General features: G+C 34.3%; 8 protein-coding genes across 8 annotated transcripts; 2 read left to right on the plus strand and 6 right to left on the minus strand. All coding sequences in view use genetic code 12, as the record gives it.

Moving 5' to 3' along the window:
- Nucleotides 1-404: 404 nt before the first annotated feature.
- On the minus strand, nt 405-3500 carry FGR2 (Fgr2p; the record flags this gene model as incomplete). Its single annotated transcript, XM_007377863.1, has 1 exon — nt 405-3500. The coding sequence occupies one exon, from the start codon at nt 2868-2870 to the stop codon at nt 1317-1319; it is 1554 nt and encodes a 517-aa protein (XP_007377925.1).
- SPAPADRAFT_57602 (N-terminal protein methyltransferase) lies at nt 438-1187 on the plus strand (the record flags this gene model as incomplete). The annotated part of the gene is made up of 1 exon (XM_007377864.1): nt 438-1187. The coding sequence occupies one exon, from the start codon at nt 438-440 to the stop codon at nt 1185-1187; it is 750 nt and encodes a 249-aa protein (XP_007377926.1).
- A 34-nt stretch (nt 3501-3534) lies between the features above and the next one.
- Nucleotides 3535-6062, minus strand: SPAPADRAFT_63768 (MFS transporter; the record flags this gene model as incomplete). Its single annotated transcript, XM_007377865.1, has 1 exon — nt 3535-6062. One exon carries the CDS (start codon nt 5244-5246, stop codon nt 3633-3635), a length of 1614 nt encoding a protein of 537 aa, XP_007377927.1.
- Nucleotides 6063-6105: 43 nt separating this feature from the next.
- Nucleotides 6106-7642, minus strand: SPAPADRAFT_63769 (uncharacterized protein; the record flags this gene model as incomplete). Its single annotated transcript, XM_007377866.1, has 1 exon — nt 6106-7642. The coding sequence occupies one exon, from the start codon at nt 7604-7606 to the stop codon at nt 6362-6364; it is 1245 nt and encodes a 414-aa protein (XP_007377928.1).
- A 1911-nt stretch (nt 7643-9553) lies between these two features.
- Nucleotides 9554-10480, minus strand: CUP9 (transcription factor CUP9; the record flags this gene model as incomplete). The annotated part of the gene is made up of 1 exon (XM_007377867.1): nt 9554-10480. The coding sequence occupies one exon, from the start codon at nt 10439-10441 to the stop codon at nt 9641-9643; it is 801 nt and encodes a 266-aa protein (XP_007377929.1).
- A 2569-nt stretch (nt 10481-13049) lies between these two features.
- On the minus strand, nt 13050-14782 carry SPAPADRAFT_63772 (EXO70 family protein; the record flags this gene model as incomplete). Its single annotated transcript, XM_007377868.1, has 1 exon — nt 13050-14782. A coding segment is annotated over one exon (931 nt), but the record flags the coding sequence as incomplete, so codon positions are not given.
- Nucleotides 14783-14969: 187 nt separating this feature from the next.
- On the minus strand, nt 14970-15475 carry SPAPADRAFT_63773 (uncharacterized protein; the record flags this gene model as incomplete). Its single annotated transcript, XM_007377869.1, has 1 exon — nt 14970-15475. A coding segment is annotated over one exon (191 nt), but the record flags the coding sequence as incomplete, so codon positions are not given.
- Nucleotides 15476-16231: 756 nt separating this feature from the next.
- LIG1 (tRNA ligase) lies at nt 16232-18601 on the plus strand (the record flags this gene model as incomplete). Its single annotated transcript, XM_007377870.1, has 1 exon — nt 16232-18601. One exon carries the CDS (start codon nt 16232-16234, stop codon nt 18599-18601), a length of 2370 nt encoding a protein of 789 aa, XP_007377932.1.
- Between the last annotated feature and the right edge of the window lie 171 nt (nt 18602-18772).

The raw sequence follows: 18772 nt of genomic DNA on the forward strand, positions 1-18772 counted from the left end.
AGGTACCCAACGTTCTACGTCAAGAGATATCCTGGTTGTTCTATAGCCGAAGTGCATCTCAATTGAATAATAATTATTATATCGTCAAGTTGATTCATGCTTCGTGATTCTGTACAAGGTGTCTGTTTAAACCTTGATCAAACTGATAACGTGGATATTTACTTAAAACTCACGGCAATTCTATGGGATGTACCTAGGAAATATATCTGCTTATACATGCTATAACTTCAGTTGCATGTGATTTGATTACGATAAATGTCTAACAATGGTGGCATCGATTGATCTCCCTGTCGTCATACTGGCAACCACAACTGTCTGCAGGAATGACGAACATAATCATCGCTCGTAATAATAAGGACGAAAAAAAACAAAAAACAAAAAAAATAAAACAAAATACAAGGTCTATCTTCTGCAACCGTTTGTGAAGCATATCAAACATGCCCATCAAAACTCTTCAAGAATACGATCCAGATCAGATCCACGCCGATTCTGATTTGATAGCTGATTCGCAAATAAATTATGATGACGCTATAGCATACTGGTCATCAGTGCCTGCATCAGTCAATGGTGTCTTGGGTGGATTTGGTGAACAAACCCCTGTGCCCAAAGCCGATATCGTTGGATCCATGACCTTTTTAAGAAAACTAGAGACTAGAATGTCGTGTCCTGCCCCATACAAGAAATTGACCATTGACATGGGTGCTGGTATAGGAAGAATAACTCGAGATTTGTTATGGCGTGTAAGTGATACTGTTGACTTGTTAGAACCAGTAAAGCCATTTGTGGCTCAAATGGAAACAGAATTAACTCAAGTGCAACAAAAAGGAAAATTAGGCACCATTTATGATATTGGTATGCAAGACTGGATACCTGAACCAGAAAAAAAGTATTGGTTGATCTGGTGTCAATGGTGTGTCGGACAATTACCTGACGCCGAATTGGTGGAATTTTGGAAGAGATGTAAAGATGCCTTGATTGAAAATGGTGTTGGTACTATGATTGTCAAGGAAAATATTGCTCCTTTTGAAGATATTTTTGATGAAACTGACAGTTCTGTCACTAGAACTGATGCCAAGTTTAGACAATTATTTATCGAAGCAGGATTTAAGTTGATTGCTAGTGATGTACAGAAAGGATTACCCAAGGAGTTATTTCCAGTGAGAATGTATTGTCTCAAGCCGCAATAGCTATAGAACAAAATAAAATTTAATTATAGATAATAGATCAAAACATTATCCTGGCACAAGGGTAAACCTACAAGTCATACAACCTAGTCATAAACATAACAATTACAATATTAATACACATTTAACATATTAAACCACTCTATGTTTACTTGGTTCGAATGGGAACAACAATGCAAGGAATCCAAGAACACCCACAAACGCACCACAAATCCAGATAGGTACCAGGGAACTGGTGTCTGCGTAATAAGCAATCAAAGGAACAACCACAGTGGCAACTCTGGTACATGCAACAGAAAGAGCATTCCCAGTCCCTCTAGCAACAGAAGGGAACACTTCTGGGGTATAAGCGTATAATGCAGCATAGTAGATATAAATCGAGGCATAAGATATTGAGGAAAGTGCAACATTTTGGGCCCGAGTTTTAATTTGGGTATATCCAAATAAGAAGGCCATGGAACAAACACCCCCGATAAAAAGAACCCCACGGCGACCCAAAAATGGGAACAAATAAAGCAATGCACCGGCAATTAAGGGACCTGCAGTTGAAACAGAATTTGAAATCAAGTTATCACGATACACACCGGCAACATCAGGGGCAGAAATGGTAGCACCTCTAGTAGCCAAATAAATTGGAAGGAAAGACGAATATAATGGGTATGAAAAACCTAAAAGTAACCAGGACAAGAATACCAATCCAGATGATCTAGCAACTAGTCTGTTGGAGAATAAAGTTTTTACGTGTCCTGCAATCAATTGCAAGGTTCCCTTGATATCCAAATGCTTTCTGAAATCATCATTGATTTCAATAGTACCGATACTTTCTAATTGTTCCAAGGTCAATGAACACTTACGGTTATACTTGTTGGCAATATTATGCAATAATTCCACAGCCTCGGCATCACGATTGTTGGAAATCAAGAATTTTGGTGTTTCCTTTAATCTAATCACGGTGATACGTAAAATAGCCATAACCAACACAATACAACCATTGACATAATAGACATATCTCCAACCTCTATTCTCGTGGGATGGACAGTCTTGGATCGAAGAACATGAATTGTTAGGTAAGAAAGCGTAAGCAAGCCCAACAGCAATCACTTGACCGATCCCCCAAAAGAATGCAAAAAAGGTTAATAACCATTGATCCTTGTGGGGTAAGTATTCCAAGAACACACAAGTATCCAAAACTAAGTTACCACCAGCTGAAAAACAACTCAAAAACACAAAGATACAATAGGTAGCCATTGAACTCATGGCACCGGTCATAATTGTGAAAATAGCACTTAACATTAAACTAAAGTTGAAAGCAATTTTTCTACCAATTAAATCGGCAGAAAGACCCCAGAATAGCGCCCCGAATAGTAAACCGGTAGCCAACATAAAGTTAGACACTGGGAACGTATACCCGAATTGGTAGTTAATGAATGTTCTTACACTACTTTCCAAAAATGTTAACTGGGTATCAGTCCAGTACCCCATACCGTTCAAGAAAAACAACTTCAAATGATACGGAGTAAACCCAATTTCGTCAATAGCGTCATTTATAAGTTTCATTTTTTGGTGTAAGACGGAATCGCTTAATTCATAAAGTTCTCCGTCACCGTCCAGGATCAGGGAAGCTGATTCAATCGAAGCTTTCTCTGGGTGCTTCTCAGCATCATAGTGATTACCAGAATCAGACATTGGTTGTAAAATAGTGTATCTACAAAGAAACACGCGTAAAGAGGATTTGAATTCCACATTGCGACAAGTACTATTTATATACAGAGCCGTAGATTGTATCTAACTGAAATGATGTAAACTATTAAACTTTCTATTGTTGGTTAAGCTATATGAATTACTGCACGTTTTCCATTGTTTGGTTTTGGTATGTGTGAGTGTATCGATCACGTGTGCTATTTCAATACAGGCCAAGCGGCCATTAACCCTTTCAGGAAATCGACCAAACGAGGAAGGAGCACGCGCATGACTTGCTGTTAATATGTTTCAAGTTTTATGTTAATAGGGTATTCCTGGCGCGTCCTTTTTCATAATAAATTGATTTATATCTATCAGCTAGCGCTAGGAGAGGGTGTGCAAAAATCACATGCTTGTCTTAGAAGATTTGTGTCGTAATCATTGACTAATTGATTTTGTAACTAATTTATATTAACACCCACCGCCTCACCTACCCAACGTTTTTCGTTGAGATATTTTTCAAGCGTATTTTCTATTACTTGCATATAGCGCCCATTATGAGCGGCTTATGTAGTATCATGTTCTTATTGGACAGATTAAATGAAATTTATGTAAATCACTCAACATTCTACGTATTAAGAAAACTTGAAAAAATACATATATTTTTTTTAAAAAAAACTAATAGTAATTTAGAATTTTGATTTGAAGGACGATCCCGCAATCCCCCCTAAAATAAATAAATATGAAATAAATCAAATTGTAAACTTTTTACACTGCTCTTTGCTTACTTGGTTCATAAGGTAAGAATAATGCAAGCACTCCAATCATTCCCATGAATGCCCCACAAATCCACATTGGTACTTGGGAACTAGTATCTGAAAAGTAAGCAATAACCGGTACAATAGTGGTACAGATTCTGGTACATGCTAAACATAGACAATTACCAGTTGCTCTGGCAGCCGACGGCATAACCTCAGGAGTGTAGGCATATATAACCCCATAGTAGATGTATAATGCACAGTAAATGGCCGAAGTTAACCCAACATTACCAGCACGATTACGTACAGCAGTATAACCGAAAAGGAACCCCATAGTAGATAATCCTCCAATGGCAAGAACACCTCTTCTACCTAGTCTTGGAACGTAAAATAGAAGCAATCCCGCAATAATAGGTCCTCCAATAGAGGCTGTATTTGCAATCAAATTATCACGATAAACTCCGGCAACATCACCTTCAGGAGGGGAAATATTTGCACCACGAGTAGCTAGATAAACCGGAAGAAATGATGAATATAATGGGTATGAAATCCCCAACATGGCCCAAGATAAAAATAATAATATTGTAGATCTAGTAGATTTCACGCTGGCAAATAAAATCTTTAAATGATCAAACATTAATTTTAAGGTGCCAAGAATATTCAAATGCTTACGGAAATCATCATTACTTTCGATAGTACCACATGCTTGCAATTCAGCCAAAGTTAATGAACATTTACGATTGTACTTGTTGGCAATATCATGTAATATAGTTACTGCTTCTTCGTCACGATTATTAGATACCAAGAATTTAGGAGTTTCCTTTAATCTAATCACAGTGATACGAAGAACAGCCATGACTAACACCATACCCCCATTGGTATAAAACAAGTATCTCCAACCACGATTCAAATGAGAAGGACAGTTATCTACACTCTCACAAGAGTAATTTGGCAAGAATGCATATGCTAATCCCACAGCAATCACTTGACCAATTCCCCAAAAGAATGCGAAAAAAGTTAACAACCATTGGTCCTTGTGAGGTAAATACTCCAAAAATACACAAGTATCCAACACTAAATTCCCACCAATAGCAAATGCAATCAACAATATAAAAAGAGCATAGGATGCCATTGAATTCATAATCCCGGTCATGATTGTGAAAATTGCACTCAACATCAAACTCAAATTAAATGCCAATCTTCTACCAATTAAATCAGCCCCAAAACCCCAAAATAAACCCCCTAAAATCATACCCACACCGTAAGTCATTGCTGTGACTGGAAAATCATAATCAAATTGATAGTTAATAAATGTTCTCACACTACTTTCAAGATACATCAACTGGGTATCAGTCCAATAGCCCATACCGTTTAAAAAGAATAGTTTTAAATGATAAGGAGTGAACCCAATTTCATCAATAGCATCGTTGATAAGTTTCATTTTTTCATGAAGAATGTGGTCATTACCATCCAAATCATCCATATCCAAATCAATCTCCGAGGAAGATCTATCCTCGGAGTTGACCAAATAATCTTCTTTAGTTAAATCATTTGAAGGAGGTGGTAATAATTCTGTTTCAGCGTTCTTGTCTAGCGTGATAGGTTGTTTCTCTCTCAGATTCATGATAATTTTCAAAATCTACAATCAAAAGTTGTGTTCAAGATAGAGGTGGAAAAAAAAATCTATGAAAAAAAAACTATAAATACTTCAAATGCATATTAATAGTAACTTGAAAATCTCATCGAATTTTCTAATTTGAAGCCCCTGGAGTCAAAACCATTCGATTATAGTGTAGTGTGTGGGGGTCTAATCATTTTTCGCTTCACAAAACCAACTAAAAAAAAATAAGTCAAAAAATAAATAAATTGGGCAAAGAAAATATACGATTGGTTTGTTTTCCGAGGTTCTATTGGTACACTGTAATCTTTGATAAGCTTTCAATCTGTATTTAAGTAGTCACACTTCCAATTATCTTGTGAGTTAAAGATATTTTCAAGAATAACCGATATCTTAAACTCTAGAGAAGTATAAAAGTACTTGATTCTTCCAAGACCGAATGTGGTAATTAATCAAAAATATTAAATTAAAGACTAACCAAAGGGCTAAAATTTTGTACTTGGGGTTATGCATATCTTTCTTGACATATTTCTTTTAAAAACGGTGTGTACTACTCTTGTATTACCAGTTATGAGCATTCGGAGTTCCCGGAAACTGCGGTTAGTATGAGCCGTTGGACATTTACCTCACTCAGCACCAGAAACACATAACCATTTCTCAACGAAAACGTTATGATAACCCTGCCTATTTCATCCATTTTTGGACAAACCAAAGAAAAAAAGTTAGAAAACAATAGAACAAGGGATAAAACCTTGGTTTTGATTGGGGATGGAACGAATAAATGAAATTAGTTTATGACGTAATGGTTACATATGTAACCGAGGTTGCTCTTTTCTTTTCTTTTTTTTTTTTTTTGCTAATTTTTGTCCCAAATTGGACGGCCCCAAATTAGTTTGACTCGACAACTTAGAGTCAAGAAAAGATCATTTTGACGATCAGAGTACTTAATACAAAATTCTTGAGTCATTTTTTTTTTTGTTTTGATATGAGTAAATTAAGTTACACCGGTAAGAAATGTTATGGAAGATATCGTTTGATTTTTTCTGTAGTAATATGCAAAAGAAGCAACCCTGAAAATACTTCTAGAAGTTCTATATATAAGGAGAAAACTAAACTAATTTTTAATAGTAGTTTCCCCTGGCTTCAGTGATTCTATGGTATAATGAATTATTTGAATCACCAGAATCTAATCTGATTACAATGTCATCACTGTTCCATTGTTTATCTTCATACACTTCAATGTGATCTTTTAATTTAAGTAATTTTTCATAATATTGCTTTTGGGAATTAATTAATTCTGGGCCAAAATTATTAAATTTCGAGTTTTGCAATAAAAATTCAGCGCCTGTTTCTTGGAAAACATTAATGATGATCGATACAATATTTAATAACTGTTTGATCTTGGCAGAATACTTGGTATTCAAATCACCCAAATTGACTGGATCAATACATAATCTCTTTGTATGAGAACGTAAATGATATCTTATTGGATTGGTTTCAATATCATGGCATAATTGATATATCCAACTTAAATCTAAATCGTGAGGTAATGGTACTAGTCTTGAATATCTCCATTCGCTTAAAATATCAAGACTTTTCCTAATTAACGAGTATTTAGAAGTACCGCTAGGATATCTTTGATAAACATTTAATCTCAATTTTTCATCAGCATCCGGGAAACTATCAAAACTTTCAATTAGCTCTGGTGTCATATCTATATCGGCAACACCTAATTTATACAACATTCCTTTAATGTTTCCCCAATGAACACAACTTTTTAACGCAATCAACACATCTGAAGAATTTAATGCTTGTTCTCCGTAATATTCTTCAATAAATTGCCTCATATATAACCCTTCCAATTTGGTACCTATATGGTGATCAGTGTGTAAGAAATTCAATTTGGCGGCATACATTAAATTCACTCCATATTTAATATGATTTTCCGTAATAGGATGCATTTCAATATACTCTTCTGCCAAGTCTTTTAAATCCCGTGGATCGTACAGGGAGTAACGAATGTTAACAACACACGAATTTTCATCTTCAAACCATTTATTCCGTTCTAATTGACGAGCCATACTTAATATCGTACAACAGAAATCGGGGAACTGAGTCAAAATCTCTCCATTGTTGATATTATACAAAATGCTGAATGCTGAAAGTAATCCAATATCTTCATCAAGATTGTCGGGATCAATGATCAAATGTTTATCCTGTTGCCGCACTCTCTGGAACGTATGGTTGACAAACCGGTATGTCCTTCCCTTTTTCTTGTATTGAACTTGATGTAAATCATCGATTGAATCAAGAATATGATCTGCTAGAGTAACTAATGCATCTGATGTAGATACTAACTGTGTCATTTGGTGGATCAGTCTAAGGAATCTAAAGGCTGTCTCAATAATTTTTTTGTTTACCTTTTTGTTTACTTTTTTTTTCGGTTAGAAATATTTTAGATTTACACGTAAAACACTCGCGTGGCCGATATTGCCTAATTAGTAAATCTAGCTCAAATAGATATTTAAGACGCAAACTTTGATAGACTGTCAAAAGTAAGAATGATTGACTTGACAAATTTAATCGTCTTTACAACCGCTGAAATTCTTTCCCAACTTAGTAATCTTGCATGAGTATTTTACTCGTCCAACCAAGACACTAATTTAGGTTCATTTCGGGTTGATCAAAAAAAAATCTTGATCTAAACCTAAGTTCACTGAATACAACATGAACACAGCAGAATGAACAGCGCCTTTTTTTTCCTTTTGTGAACCAGTTCGTAATTGAAAAGGCTGTTACATGCATCTTGAGTTTTATAATTTTTCTTAATTATTACATATCATTTTTTTTTTTCTTCGATTGCTGCCAAGAGAAAAAAAAAATAAACATTGTCATATGAATCATCATCTAAGTGCGCAATTTTTTTAAAAAATGTCGTACAATTCTTTTTTTTTTTGACAGACTCAACAATCTGCAATCTATTTCGTATCTGCAGAAATATGTATGCGCCAATTTAACAAGCAGACGCATTACACAGATAAAGATAGTTCAAATTGGCCTGACCATGGGATAGTGGTTGAGAGGTAACACTAAATATATGCGTGTAGAAAACCTCCAATGATCAATTAGTTACAAGATTGAATTGGGCTCTCCTATTTTTTTTTTTACTTTCATTTTATGTTGCAGCCATTCACTCATGGAACGGCTATTTGCTCAATTCCAGGATCTTAGCATTTTCCGAATAGCACGCCTACTTGTGCGTATTTATGCTTGCGTGTGATTAGAGTCGATCCATCACCTGTTTTAATTAAAGCAGACTTATGTAGGCTAAACCAGGTCCGCCTTTGTCCCTTTATTTTGGCCGGGATAAAATTGGAACTATCGGTAATTGACAGAATGATTGTTTGATATTACCGGAAAGGGGCATTTCTTATCCTTTTCTCTTGCACAATAGATTCACCTGGACACGAGCTGCAAAAATCATACCTATTTCGGGGATTGCCGGTATTACTCGCATAACTTTAATTCAATATTTTTATCGCCTTATAACAAAGGATATAATTAACGGCTCTCTAGGCATCTCCCGCGTATGTTTTTCAAACCCCCTTATGTCATGTATGTTGCACTAAGGATCTCCTGCTTTTTTTTTCTGGTTATGTGTTTACATACAATTTTTTTTTTCTTCTTCTAGAAGTGCATTTGACCCTTTTTTTTCTGTTGCGCATTTGCATTCTATGCATGATCGTTTGTTTCAAAATGAATGATGAATTACCTTTTTCTGGTTATCTGAGTTTTTCTTTTTCCGCCGAGCGGGGTTGATGCCATGGTGATAACTTAAAAGTCATATCTCGTGCATATTTTCTCACCCCCCCTCGGGTCTCGTTTGATTCAAACACTGATGTTTGCGTCACATTGTTATGTCCTATCCAAATTGACGTGATTTGAGTTTTTAGTTTTTAAACGCCTCGTTTTTTTTTGTTTGCTAGCGAATGGCTTTTTCAACAAAGCGTTGAACAATAGACTAAATAGAAAAAAAAGGGTTATGAAACAGTCCAAACAGAAAAGTTTAATGCATATGTAGATAACCTTAACTTAAGTCTGGCAAAACTGGTTACCCTTTTTTTTCCCCACATGGTTTTGTGACAGGTTGCAAGGCGGTTGAACTGTAATCAGTTTAGTATTGAAGAAAAAAAAAAGTTCAGGTTTTTTTTTTCTTTTAGTTTTTTACAGTAAGGTGCAGTAAAATGCGTACTGTCTGAGACATTTGCAAACAAACGCAAAAGAAAATGGTATGTCTACATCCACACTTGTTAGAAACCCAGGGCATAATATTGATTGAAAATACGTAGCTAATTGTAACTAAAATAAAGAATTGAAAGGTAAACATGTCTAAACTACAATCAAACCAAATTCAACCGTTTCTGTTCTTTCAACAGTTTAATTTTCCTTCTTCTCGCGTTAATAAACCAATTACTTAATTGTTGTTGGTTTAAACCAGTAGCCATCATTAATTGATTCTTTTCAAAGGAATTTGGGTAAGGATGATTCAAGTGGTCGTTAAGCCATTTTAATAATATAAATGTTATTTCTTTAGGTAAATTGTTTCTGGTTTTCCTCTTGATTGGAGGTGGCGATATGGAACCATCATCTGAATCATCATTTCTTCGGCGGTGATTATCCTTGCAAGGATACGAATTATGTCTGAGGAATGGTTGAACTTGAAGTGATGGTAATCCTATTGCTCCTGCCTGAGAAGTCGTGTAGAATACAGGTGAAGCATGGTGGGAAATTGGAGAGCGATCAAGTGTACTTTCACTGGGGTAATAATCATAGTAGTATTTGTAATTGGTATTAGTAGGTGTACCTAGGGATTGTGGTGGGATTGGTGTCATGACCATCTGTTGCTGTGTAATAGAAGGTAATGCGTATTGCGAAGGCACCGCTCCAGGTGGTGCAGGAGGTGCCGACATTGGCATAGGTGGTGGTGGTGGTGGGGGTTGTTGTTGTTGTTGTTGTTGTTGTATTTTTGGATATTGAACGGCGGTAGCCGTTTGTTGTAGTGCCAGCACTGGAGGTAATTGAGATATAGATAAAATGTCTGATATTGGTGGTAAACTGATATTTGACGATGGTGATACAGTTGGTAACACCACTGGCCTTGGAGGAGAAGGCCCTTCATTTATAATCTCATTCAAGTGCATTGTCTATAATAAATAACTTTACAAAGAAAGATGAATACGAGTATCAAAAAATTAAAATAAAATAAGACGACATGATGCTGGGTTATATATATATATATTTTATATGAATTTTTTTTTTTAATCATAAGTGACGTTTCAACCAAACCACCTCCAAGAGTTTATTTTATTTTTACCCAAGACACATGAGAAAAAAAAAAAGAAAGCAAAGAAATTGCATATATTTTTAAGAAAATCTAGTATGTATTTTTGACGGTTTTAAAAAATTAAGGTCCTTTTTTTTTATTTTAAATTTAAATTTTGCATGAACAGGGAATAGAAAAGAAATAAATTGCAAAATAAAAATTTTTTGATGCACGAACTGTTAAGTAATAATCAGTCAGTGTTCGCCAAGAAAATAAAAAGTCACATTTACTACCAAAATATTTTTACTGTCAAATAACTTTTTTATTGTTCTATTTTTGTGGGACAATCGTATGTATTTCAAACAGTGTCAAAAAAATCTCAACAGCAGTTTTTCTGTTCCCTCAAAAATGACCACACTTTGTTTTATTTGCGTTTTTGTCTTTGTCTATTTTGTTCTCAAATGGGCTTTTTTTTTTTGACAGACAATTTATTTCATTTTCTCATGATATAAAAAGTACCCGAATACGGACGGCGATTTTTTCTTGAAACAAATGACAATTGTAGATGTATGAACTGCAGAGGCGCTAAAACCCAAGATCATAACCAAAACTATCTCTCTTATTTTGACCATTATAAAAAAGTTAAAATGAGTCCCTTGCAGTTTTCACCCTTAGACAAGCGCAAACAATTCGCGGTCTGTTTCCTGCCCCATATACTAAGAAAAATCAGACATGACCATATAAATTTTACTGCTCAAATTTTATTCTTGAGTCAATTTGTCTTTAAATGAAGCATTGACATTTTAAACATTTGAATCTATATTTTCTTGGTTTTCCATGGTTATTTCTGACCCCAGGGCTACAATATACTAACCCATGGGAATCCGGCTATTCCCGTTTAAACTTTTTCCTTTCCATATTGCGTCAAACTCGAGCAGCATTTTTTACAGTTAAGACATCATACATGAAGAATTTCAAATGAGGCCATTTTTAGATACACAATACTCGATGAATCGGCACTAGTGACCCGCAGAACACGTCCACCAAGTTACCTCCTGTCAAAAATAAAAAAAAAGGGCGACAAGAAAATTTTAAAAGAAAGGCAATACAATGTGTGTGTCCTGCATATACCAGATACTTCCATTACATCATTATTTACGAGAATTAAAGAGTAAAAAATATCTTTGATTAGATGTTCTAGTACCCAGTGTTAGACAAAAAAAAAGTCAAATTTTATAGAATAGTGTCTAGACATATGCATGTCATACTTTTTCGGAAAGTTTTGTGGTTTTGATGGTTTGATTAGAATAGCGTTTTCACAGGACGGAATGAATAACACTAAGGGGTAATGAATTATATACAAATAAGCAAAAAGTATATGCATAGAAGTTAATCTTTGTTAGTATATTACTATATAAGGTTTTAATGCTGCATATTACTCAAGGTACAGATCCAACCCAAAAATAAAAAAAACTCCCGTACCAGAAATACTTTAAATTTGTAACACCACTGAATAAATCTTGTCAAATCTTGCCACTGACAATATTAAGTTATTGTCGAAATCTTTTTTTTTGTGTTTTCAGGATCCACATAAATAATATATTTACGATCTTGAATTATTTTTTATATTTGCGTTTTGCCCATAAAGAAAAAATTATGTGTCTTTTTTAAAATTTTCCATTGTTCTAAAATTTTCTTTGCATTTACCTTCATTTGTGACACCGGTCGGTAAATATATCCATTTATAGTCATCAACTATTCACGACTAAAAGTATCCCCCAAAAATCAACACAACAATTGCTTAAAACTAGGTGGTTTTCGGTGCAAAGAAATTTCAAATATTCTTATCTCACATAAAACTCCCTAAACCATGCAATAAAAACTTTAGCATCAAGGCTTAACTGATTTAGCGTTTTCGGACATCCGAGCGACATAAAAATCTGCCAAGAAGTTTTTTGTCATTACACAGTTCAAACAACAAAATAATATGAAATCCGTCAATCAAATCAATCAATTTGTTTTTTTTTTCTTCGCTGATTGTTTGTGTTTGGATTGTTTTGCGAGATTTTTGTTTACTAGGAAAATAAATAATGTGCCTAATTCTGGGCTTGGCTGGAAACGGTAAATTCTCCAGATTAAAATAGACATAAAAAATATTATCGGATGACAAACAATCACACAAACACAAACTGTACCTTGTGTGTCTTGCAAACTCTTGCAGCATGTTACTGCTGTTCTAGGTTAAACCCTCCCTGTTTTAAAAAATCAACCGCTAATAAATAAAAAAATTTTTTTTTGGTTGATGTATGGTCTGACAGGTGGGACACAAAATTAGATCTTAAAATATGCTCTCACAATATAATAATCTACATGAATGATGAATAACGGTAAGCACGTGATTTTTTGAACCCGCAATGGTATCCTCGGCAATTGATAATTATTTTTAGAATATAATCAAGAAATATATCAATTGCTCTTATAATATTACACAATGGCATTTATTAAAATGCCTGACCTCCCAAGGCAAGCAGATCTGAGATTTGGAAATTGTCTAGGCAGCATACTGCCACACATCCTGTTGTTGACAAAGAAAAAGACTTGGTCATTTAATAATGCTTGAAATTGATTTCTTTTTTTAATTCAAGTCGCTAATACTTACGTATTTATTGTTATTAGTTGTTGAGTTAGACGATATATAATTCAATTACATTCATGAGAAAGAAGCTGCCTTAAACATAGCCTACATTGTCTCCTTTTGGGATTGCTATAATTGAACACAACAATGATAGGGGTAAAAATAACTTCAGTCTAATTTCAATCCTAAAGTTCCAGAACAGCGTCTTTTTTTTAGCAATGTAACACCTTTGTGTCAGCCGTGACCTTTTTCGTAAAGCATCTCACAACTTCTCATTCAAGAGCTTTTCAAATTGATTTTTATCATATTTAACGTATTTCAGTTTATTCTTGGTAAAATCAGAAGTTCCATATTTATCGTACAATTTAAAATATGCGTTTCTAATAAGTTTCTTAATTTCATTTCCAAGATAATTTTTTAAATCCATGTCCCCAAAATTGTAACGTTGGTAATTTGAAATTGCTTCCTCGAATGATTCGTTGAAATTCTTGAACAATTCCTTGACTTGCTCTTTTTCCTTGGCCGACAATTGTTGCGCAACTCCTCCAGTTCCTATGTTCGTACCATGTGGGTTTTGCGTGGCAATCATAGTCATATCTCGAATAATAATGTAAGATGCATGGTTCCAATCATCAAGGAAGAATTTCAAAAATCTATTTTTCAATTTGTTCAATCTTTCAATACCCAAATTACCTAAACTTGTGAATAGTACTTGAGACCTATTAATAATTGATTCAATCATAATTAAATTCTTGACTAATAGAAAACCTTGGGTTGATTTAGGGTTGTCTGTACCTTTCAATCCTATTTCAAGATTAACCATTATTGAGTCTATAACATCCGAATAGAATGATGATAATAAATATTCGGCACTAAGGTCATTGGCGGTGTTTGGAATCACAGATGTGTAAACATTGATAAATCTTGCGGGCGGGGAAATTACTAACCAATCTCCAAGGGTATACTCTGAGACAAGTACTAATAAACCTTGGTGAAATTCACTTAATTTACGCAATCTACTCATTAAATCAACCACAATTTCAGGAATGTGGGCATCTGTGTATCTATCAAATTGTTGAAACCTGCTTTCGATTGCTTTAATAAATTCTTTGAAGATACCTTTATTCTTTTGTTTATACAAGTTAAATTGTACCGTGAATTCATTATTTTCAATTCCCACATCTTCAGAAAATTGTTGAAATCTGGATAAATTATCCATGATTTCCAATGCAAGTATAAAATTATCCATAATAACCCTTGGATTATCAAAGTATCGAGAATATGAATTGGTTACCGCTATTAAATCGAGAAGTACGTCTTGGGTAATATTTGAAAGTAGTCCTGATAAGTGTAGTTTGTTTAATAGCACCATTTCACCTTCAATTAATTGAATTAACAAATCAATATATTTCCCAATTCCGTTAGTTCCCTTCTCATACGGAACATTGGTTTGTTTTTTAATTTCAGTCAGAGGTTGTAATGGCTTCATGTTATTCGTTAAAATTTGGCTTCTAGCTCTAACATATAACTTATTGACATATTGATCGTTTTCAAAATAGGATAATATCAATTGGATCTCTTTAATTTGATGGGTTTTCTTTTGTACTAACACTTGTGCATCTTGATTAACTAATCCCTGGAAATAGGTTTGTAATTTCAAAGTCGAGTTATCGATTAATCTTTCGAAGTTTAATAAAATCCCATGGAATTGCTTGAACTTTGGTTTGATTTCAGTATACATTGATTTCAGCTGGTTTAAAGTATTGATATATTTAACTAACCCAATGACATCAATTGGGTTAGAAAGGATTTGCTCAAATTCATTGACAGAAGAAGCATGTTTACTAACATCAGAAAGTAAATCCAACCCTCGTTCAACTTCATCTTTGTTTTTAGTTAGTTTATTCACTTGTTTTAATACTGGTTTTATAGTGGATGAAGCTGAAATTGACTTATCAGCAATCTTTAAAAGTGATGTGTTGATGGTTTGAAAAAGCTCTTTGGATTTGATTAAGTTTTGATTAAGCACAGCAACATCGGCTTCGTCTATATCAACTCTATAGGGCAGCATGTTCGTGTGTTGACGAATATTTCCGATATGTTATGGTAGATCTTATGAGTTATTTCTTGGTACTAGCTTTCTATATATGATTCACTAGTTCGAAATAGGACAATAGTTTGATTACGATGAATGATTAAAGTTGTAATTGCTGGTAATCGGGAGTTTCTAAAAGATGCTTGTTGTGTCAAGGGTTGTTAAATAGTCGAAGCGAGTTGTTAAGTTAGAAAAAAGGTCGTGCGGAAATGAAGAAGTGTGGTGCTACCAGATGTTTATCAAGAACAGGCACAGGTCTTTTTAATTTTACATAGCATTACAAATACGATATGCACGTTTAAACAAGTTATATTGTTATGGCTTATCAAATGAAAGTTGTTCTGATTGATTGTCCCAGTGCTAGATTATGAAAGTAAATATTTCACCGTTTACAATAATCATACAAATTCTTATACAATTTGCAGTAATTGTACGAAATTCTAATAAAATAAGAAAGCATTCAGAGCCCACAAGTACCATAATGCAATAATAATTCTCTGTGGTAGATTGTCTAAGTTTAAAATACTCTCATGACTAAATCAATTAAACAAAAACAAAAACAAAAAGGAACTGGTGCTGGATAGAGATTTTTCAGCCGATATTACTTTATGAACGAAGAATATATTGTAATGCATGTTCAATAAATCCATTGTCACATGCACAAATTAAACTAATCAAACAGTCAAGCATCAAACTTCATAGAATTCAACTAAGAAGTACATATTGTTAAACTTTAGGATAGATAACTTACTGAATATATCTTTTTAAAGAACCAAGTAACAACAACTTAGCGAGATTTAACGATTTAGAAAATTAGCCGCACCCAGATAGTCAAAAGCAACAAGGAAGGTCGTGCAAAACAAACCAAATCAATGCGAAAAATAAATTCATACTTTGCATCTCTTCTAAACCTTTGAGTCATAAAAGTGGCAACAACCATGGAATCGTTCATTGACTCACCTGAAGAAGTTATTGAATTGTGTAATCTGTTACATCAATCAACGCAACTTAAGAAATCTGGTCGATGTATCAAATTCACCAATACCATATTCAATACCGACGTGGCTGTTGATTCCTGGAAGTTTATGGATTGGGATTATGGTAAGGATAAAATCAAATTGCCAATTCAAGCCAGAGGGTTGTTTACTATAAACGATGAAAAAATTGCTGTTCGTGGGTACGATAAGTTTTTCAATGTGGATGAGAAAGTTTTTACAAAAGTGGACGAGTTGAAGAAGAGCACGTCTGGTCCATATGATGTTACCCTAAAAGAAAATGGATGTATTGTGTTTATAAGTGGATTAAGTAATGGTGATATCATTGTGTGCTCAAAACATTCAACTGGACCACGTGACAACACCACTCGGAATCATGCATTAGAAGGAGAGAAACGATTACGTTTGCAATTGGGAGAAGACAAGGTTAAACAGTTGGCAAAGTACTTGGCTGAGCATAATTTGACTGCAGTTGCTGAATTATGTGATGATGAATTTGAAGAACATGTTTTAAGTTATAGCAAGGACAAATCAGGATTGTACTTGCACGGGTTGAATTATAACACCATACAATTCCGTACAGTTCCAATAGAGAAAGTTATTCAGTTTGCCGATGACTGGAATTTCAAAAAGGTAGATTATTTAACCTTCACAGATGTTGAAAAACTATTTGAGTTTTTGGAAAAGTGCAGCGAAACTGGAAAATATCAAGATCGGGAAGTTGAAGGATTCGTCATTCGTTGCAAACGTAACAATGCCGACTTTTTCTTCAAGTACAAATTCGAACAACCCTATTTATTATACCGTCAGTTTCGAGAAGTTACCCGACAGCTAATCATTGATGATATTCCTATTCAATCGGTTCGAATGAAAAAGAACAAATTTATAACTAAAAAATATCTCGAATTTGTGTCAGAATTATTTGCCAAGCAACCTCAATTAAAGGCGGACTTTATTGATGGACATGGAATTATTAAAGTTCGAGAATTATTTTTAGAAAATTTACATGAAACTAATGGAATGAAATTATTGACCATTGACGAGAGTTTGTCGCATGAATTAGACAATTTGTCGTTACAACATGAAATAAAGTATGTTTTAGTACCTGTAGCGACTATAGGTTGTGGTAAGACCACGGTGTTTAATACCCTTAGCGGGTTATTTCCAGATTGGGTTCATATACAAAATGACAATATTGCAAAAAGGTCAAAATTGAAAATTGTCGATTTGACGTTAATGTCATTAGCTAATTATGACGTGGTATTGTTTGATAGAAATAATTCTGAATACCGGGAAAGAAAACAAATTTTCACCACAGTCGATCAAAAACGCCACGATTACTTAGATGAGACTACCCAGATCAAATATATTGCCATTAATTTTGTTCATGATGTTGATTATGATCAATTATGGGATATAACATTTGAAAGAATTAAGGCTAGAGGTGATAATCACCAATCTATAAAGTCTGATTCTGATGAACTATTAGCCACAAAAGTGATGAAGGGGTTTATTAATAGGTTTCAACCACTAGACACGGAAAGAGAACCCGACAGTGGGTTTGATCATGTCATAAATTTAACCTTGGGCGAAAATACTTCATTGGGAAATGTTAGATTGATAATCAAGGAGTTAGCCGAGAAGTACCCCGAATTGATCCCAGAACAACCAACCGAAGAACAAATATCCCTGAAGTTTACTGAAGCTTTAAATTACAAACCAGATTATACCAAAAATATGACCAATGAAAAGCCCAAACCTGTCTACTATGGGGTAAATATCGATCATTCAAAAATCATAGATGCAGTCAACAACCAGATAGGGGGTCATGATCTGTGGCAATCATTACAAGGTATTAATAGAGTACAACGTGAATTTCATGTAACTTTATCCCATAGTGCCAACGCCAGAGGAGAGAATAAATCCAAATGGAAACAAATCGTTAACAAGTTAGGTAAAGGAGAAGACAAATCAGGTAAATCATACCTTGAGTTTTATGCTGATGTCAAGTTAACTCAGGTTGCAATCACTCCAGATTTGATCTGTTTAAAAGTTGATTTACTCGGTACTTTTGATAGTGACTTCAATGTAGTGGAACTGGAACACTTGAGTACAATGCTTCATATTACCATTGGTACATTTAGACCTGAAGTTAAGCCAGTTGAGTCGGGGATTATCTTGCAAAAGTTATATGCTGATGATTCAACCTTGAAACCAGATGGTGAATACCGAGTGGAAGGAAATACTGTTACTATTGTCAACTTTGCAGACGAGAGTATCTTAGAAAAGCAACGATTATTTGTATATAAATAGAGTGTAGAATAGATAGTTGCAACTTTCGGGATTTGGTTCTTCACGTGAAACGTTGTCAATAAAATAAATTATTTTTTACTTACTAATTTTCAAACGACAGACAATAAAATTAAAAAAAAAGATGTCAATTTACCTGTCTATCAGATTATACCTCATAGAGTGTAACAATAC

The sequence above is a fragment of the Spathaspora passalidarum genome, assembly GCF_000223485.1.
Source record: "Spathaspora passalidarum NRRL Y-27907 unplaced genomic scaffold SPAPAscaffold_8, whole genome shotgun sequence".
Taxonomy (NCBI): Eukaryota; Fungi; Ascomycota; class Pichiomycetes; order Serinales; family Debaryomycetaceae; genus Spathaspora; species Spathaspora passalidarum.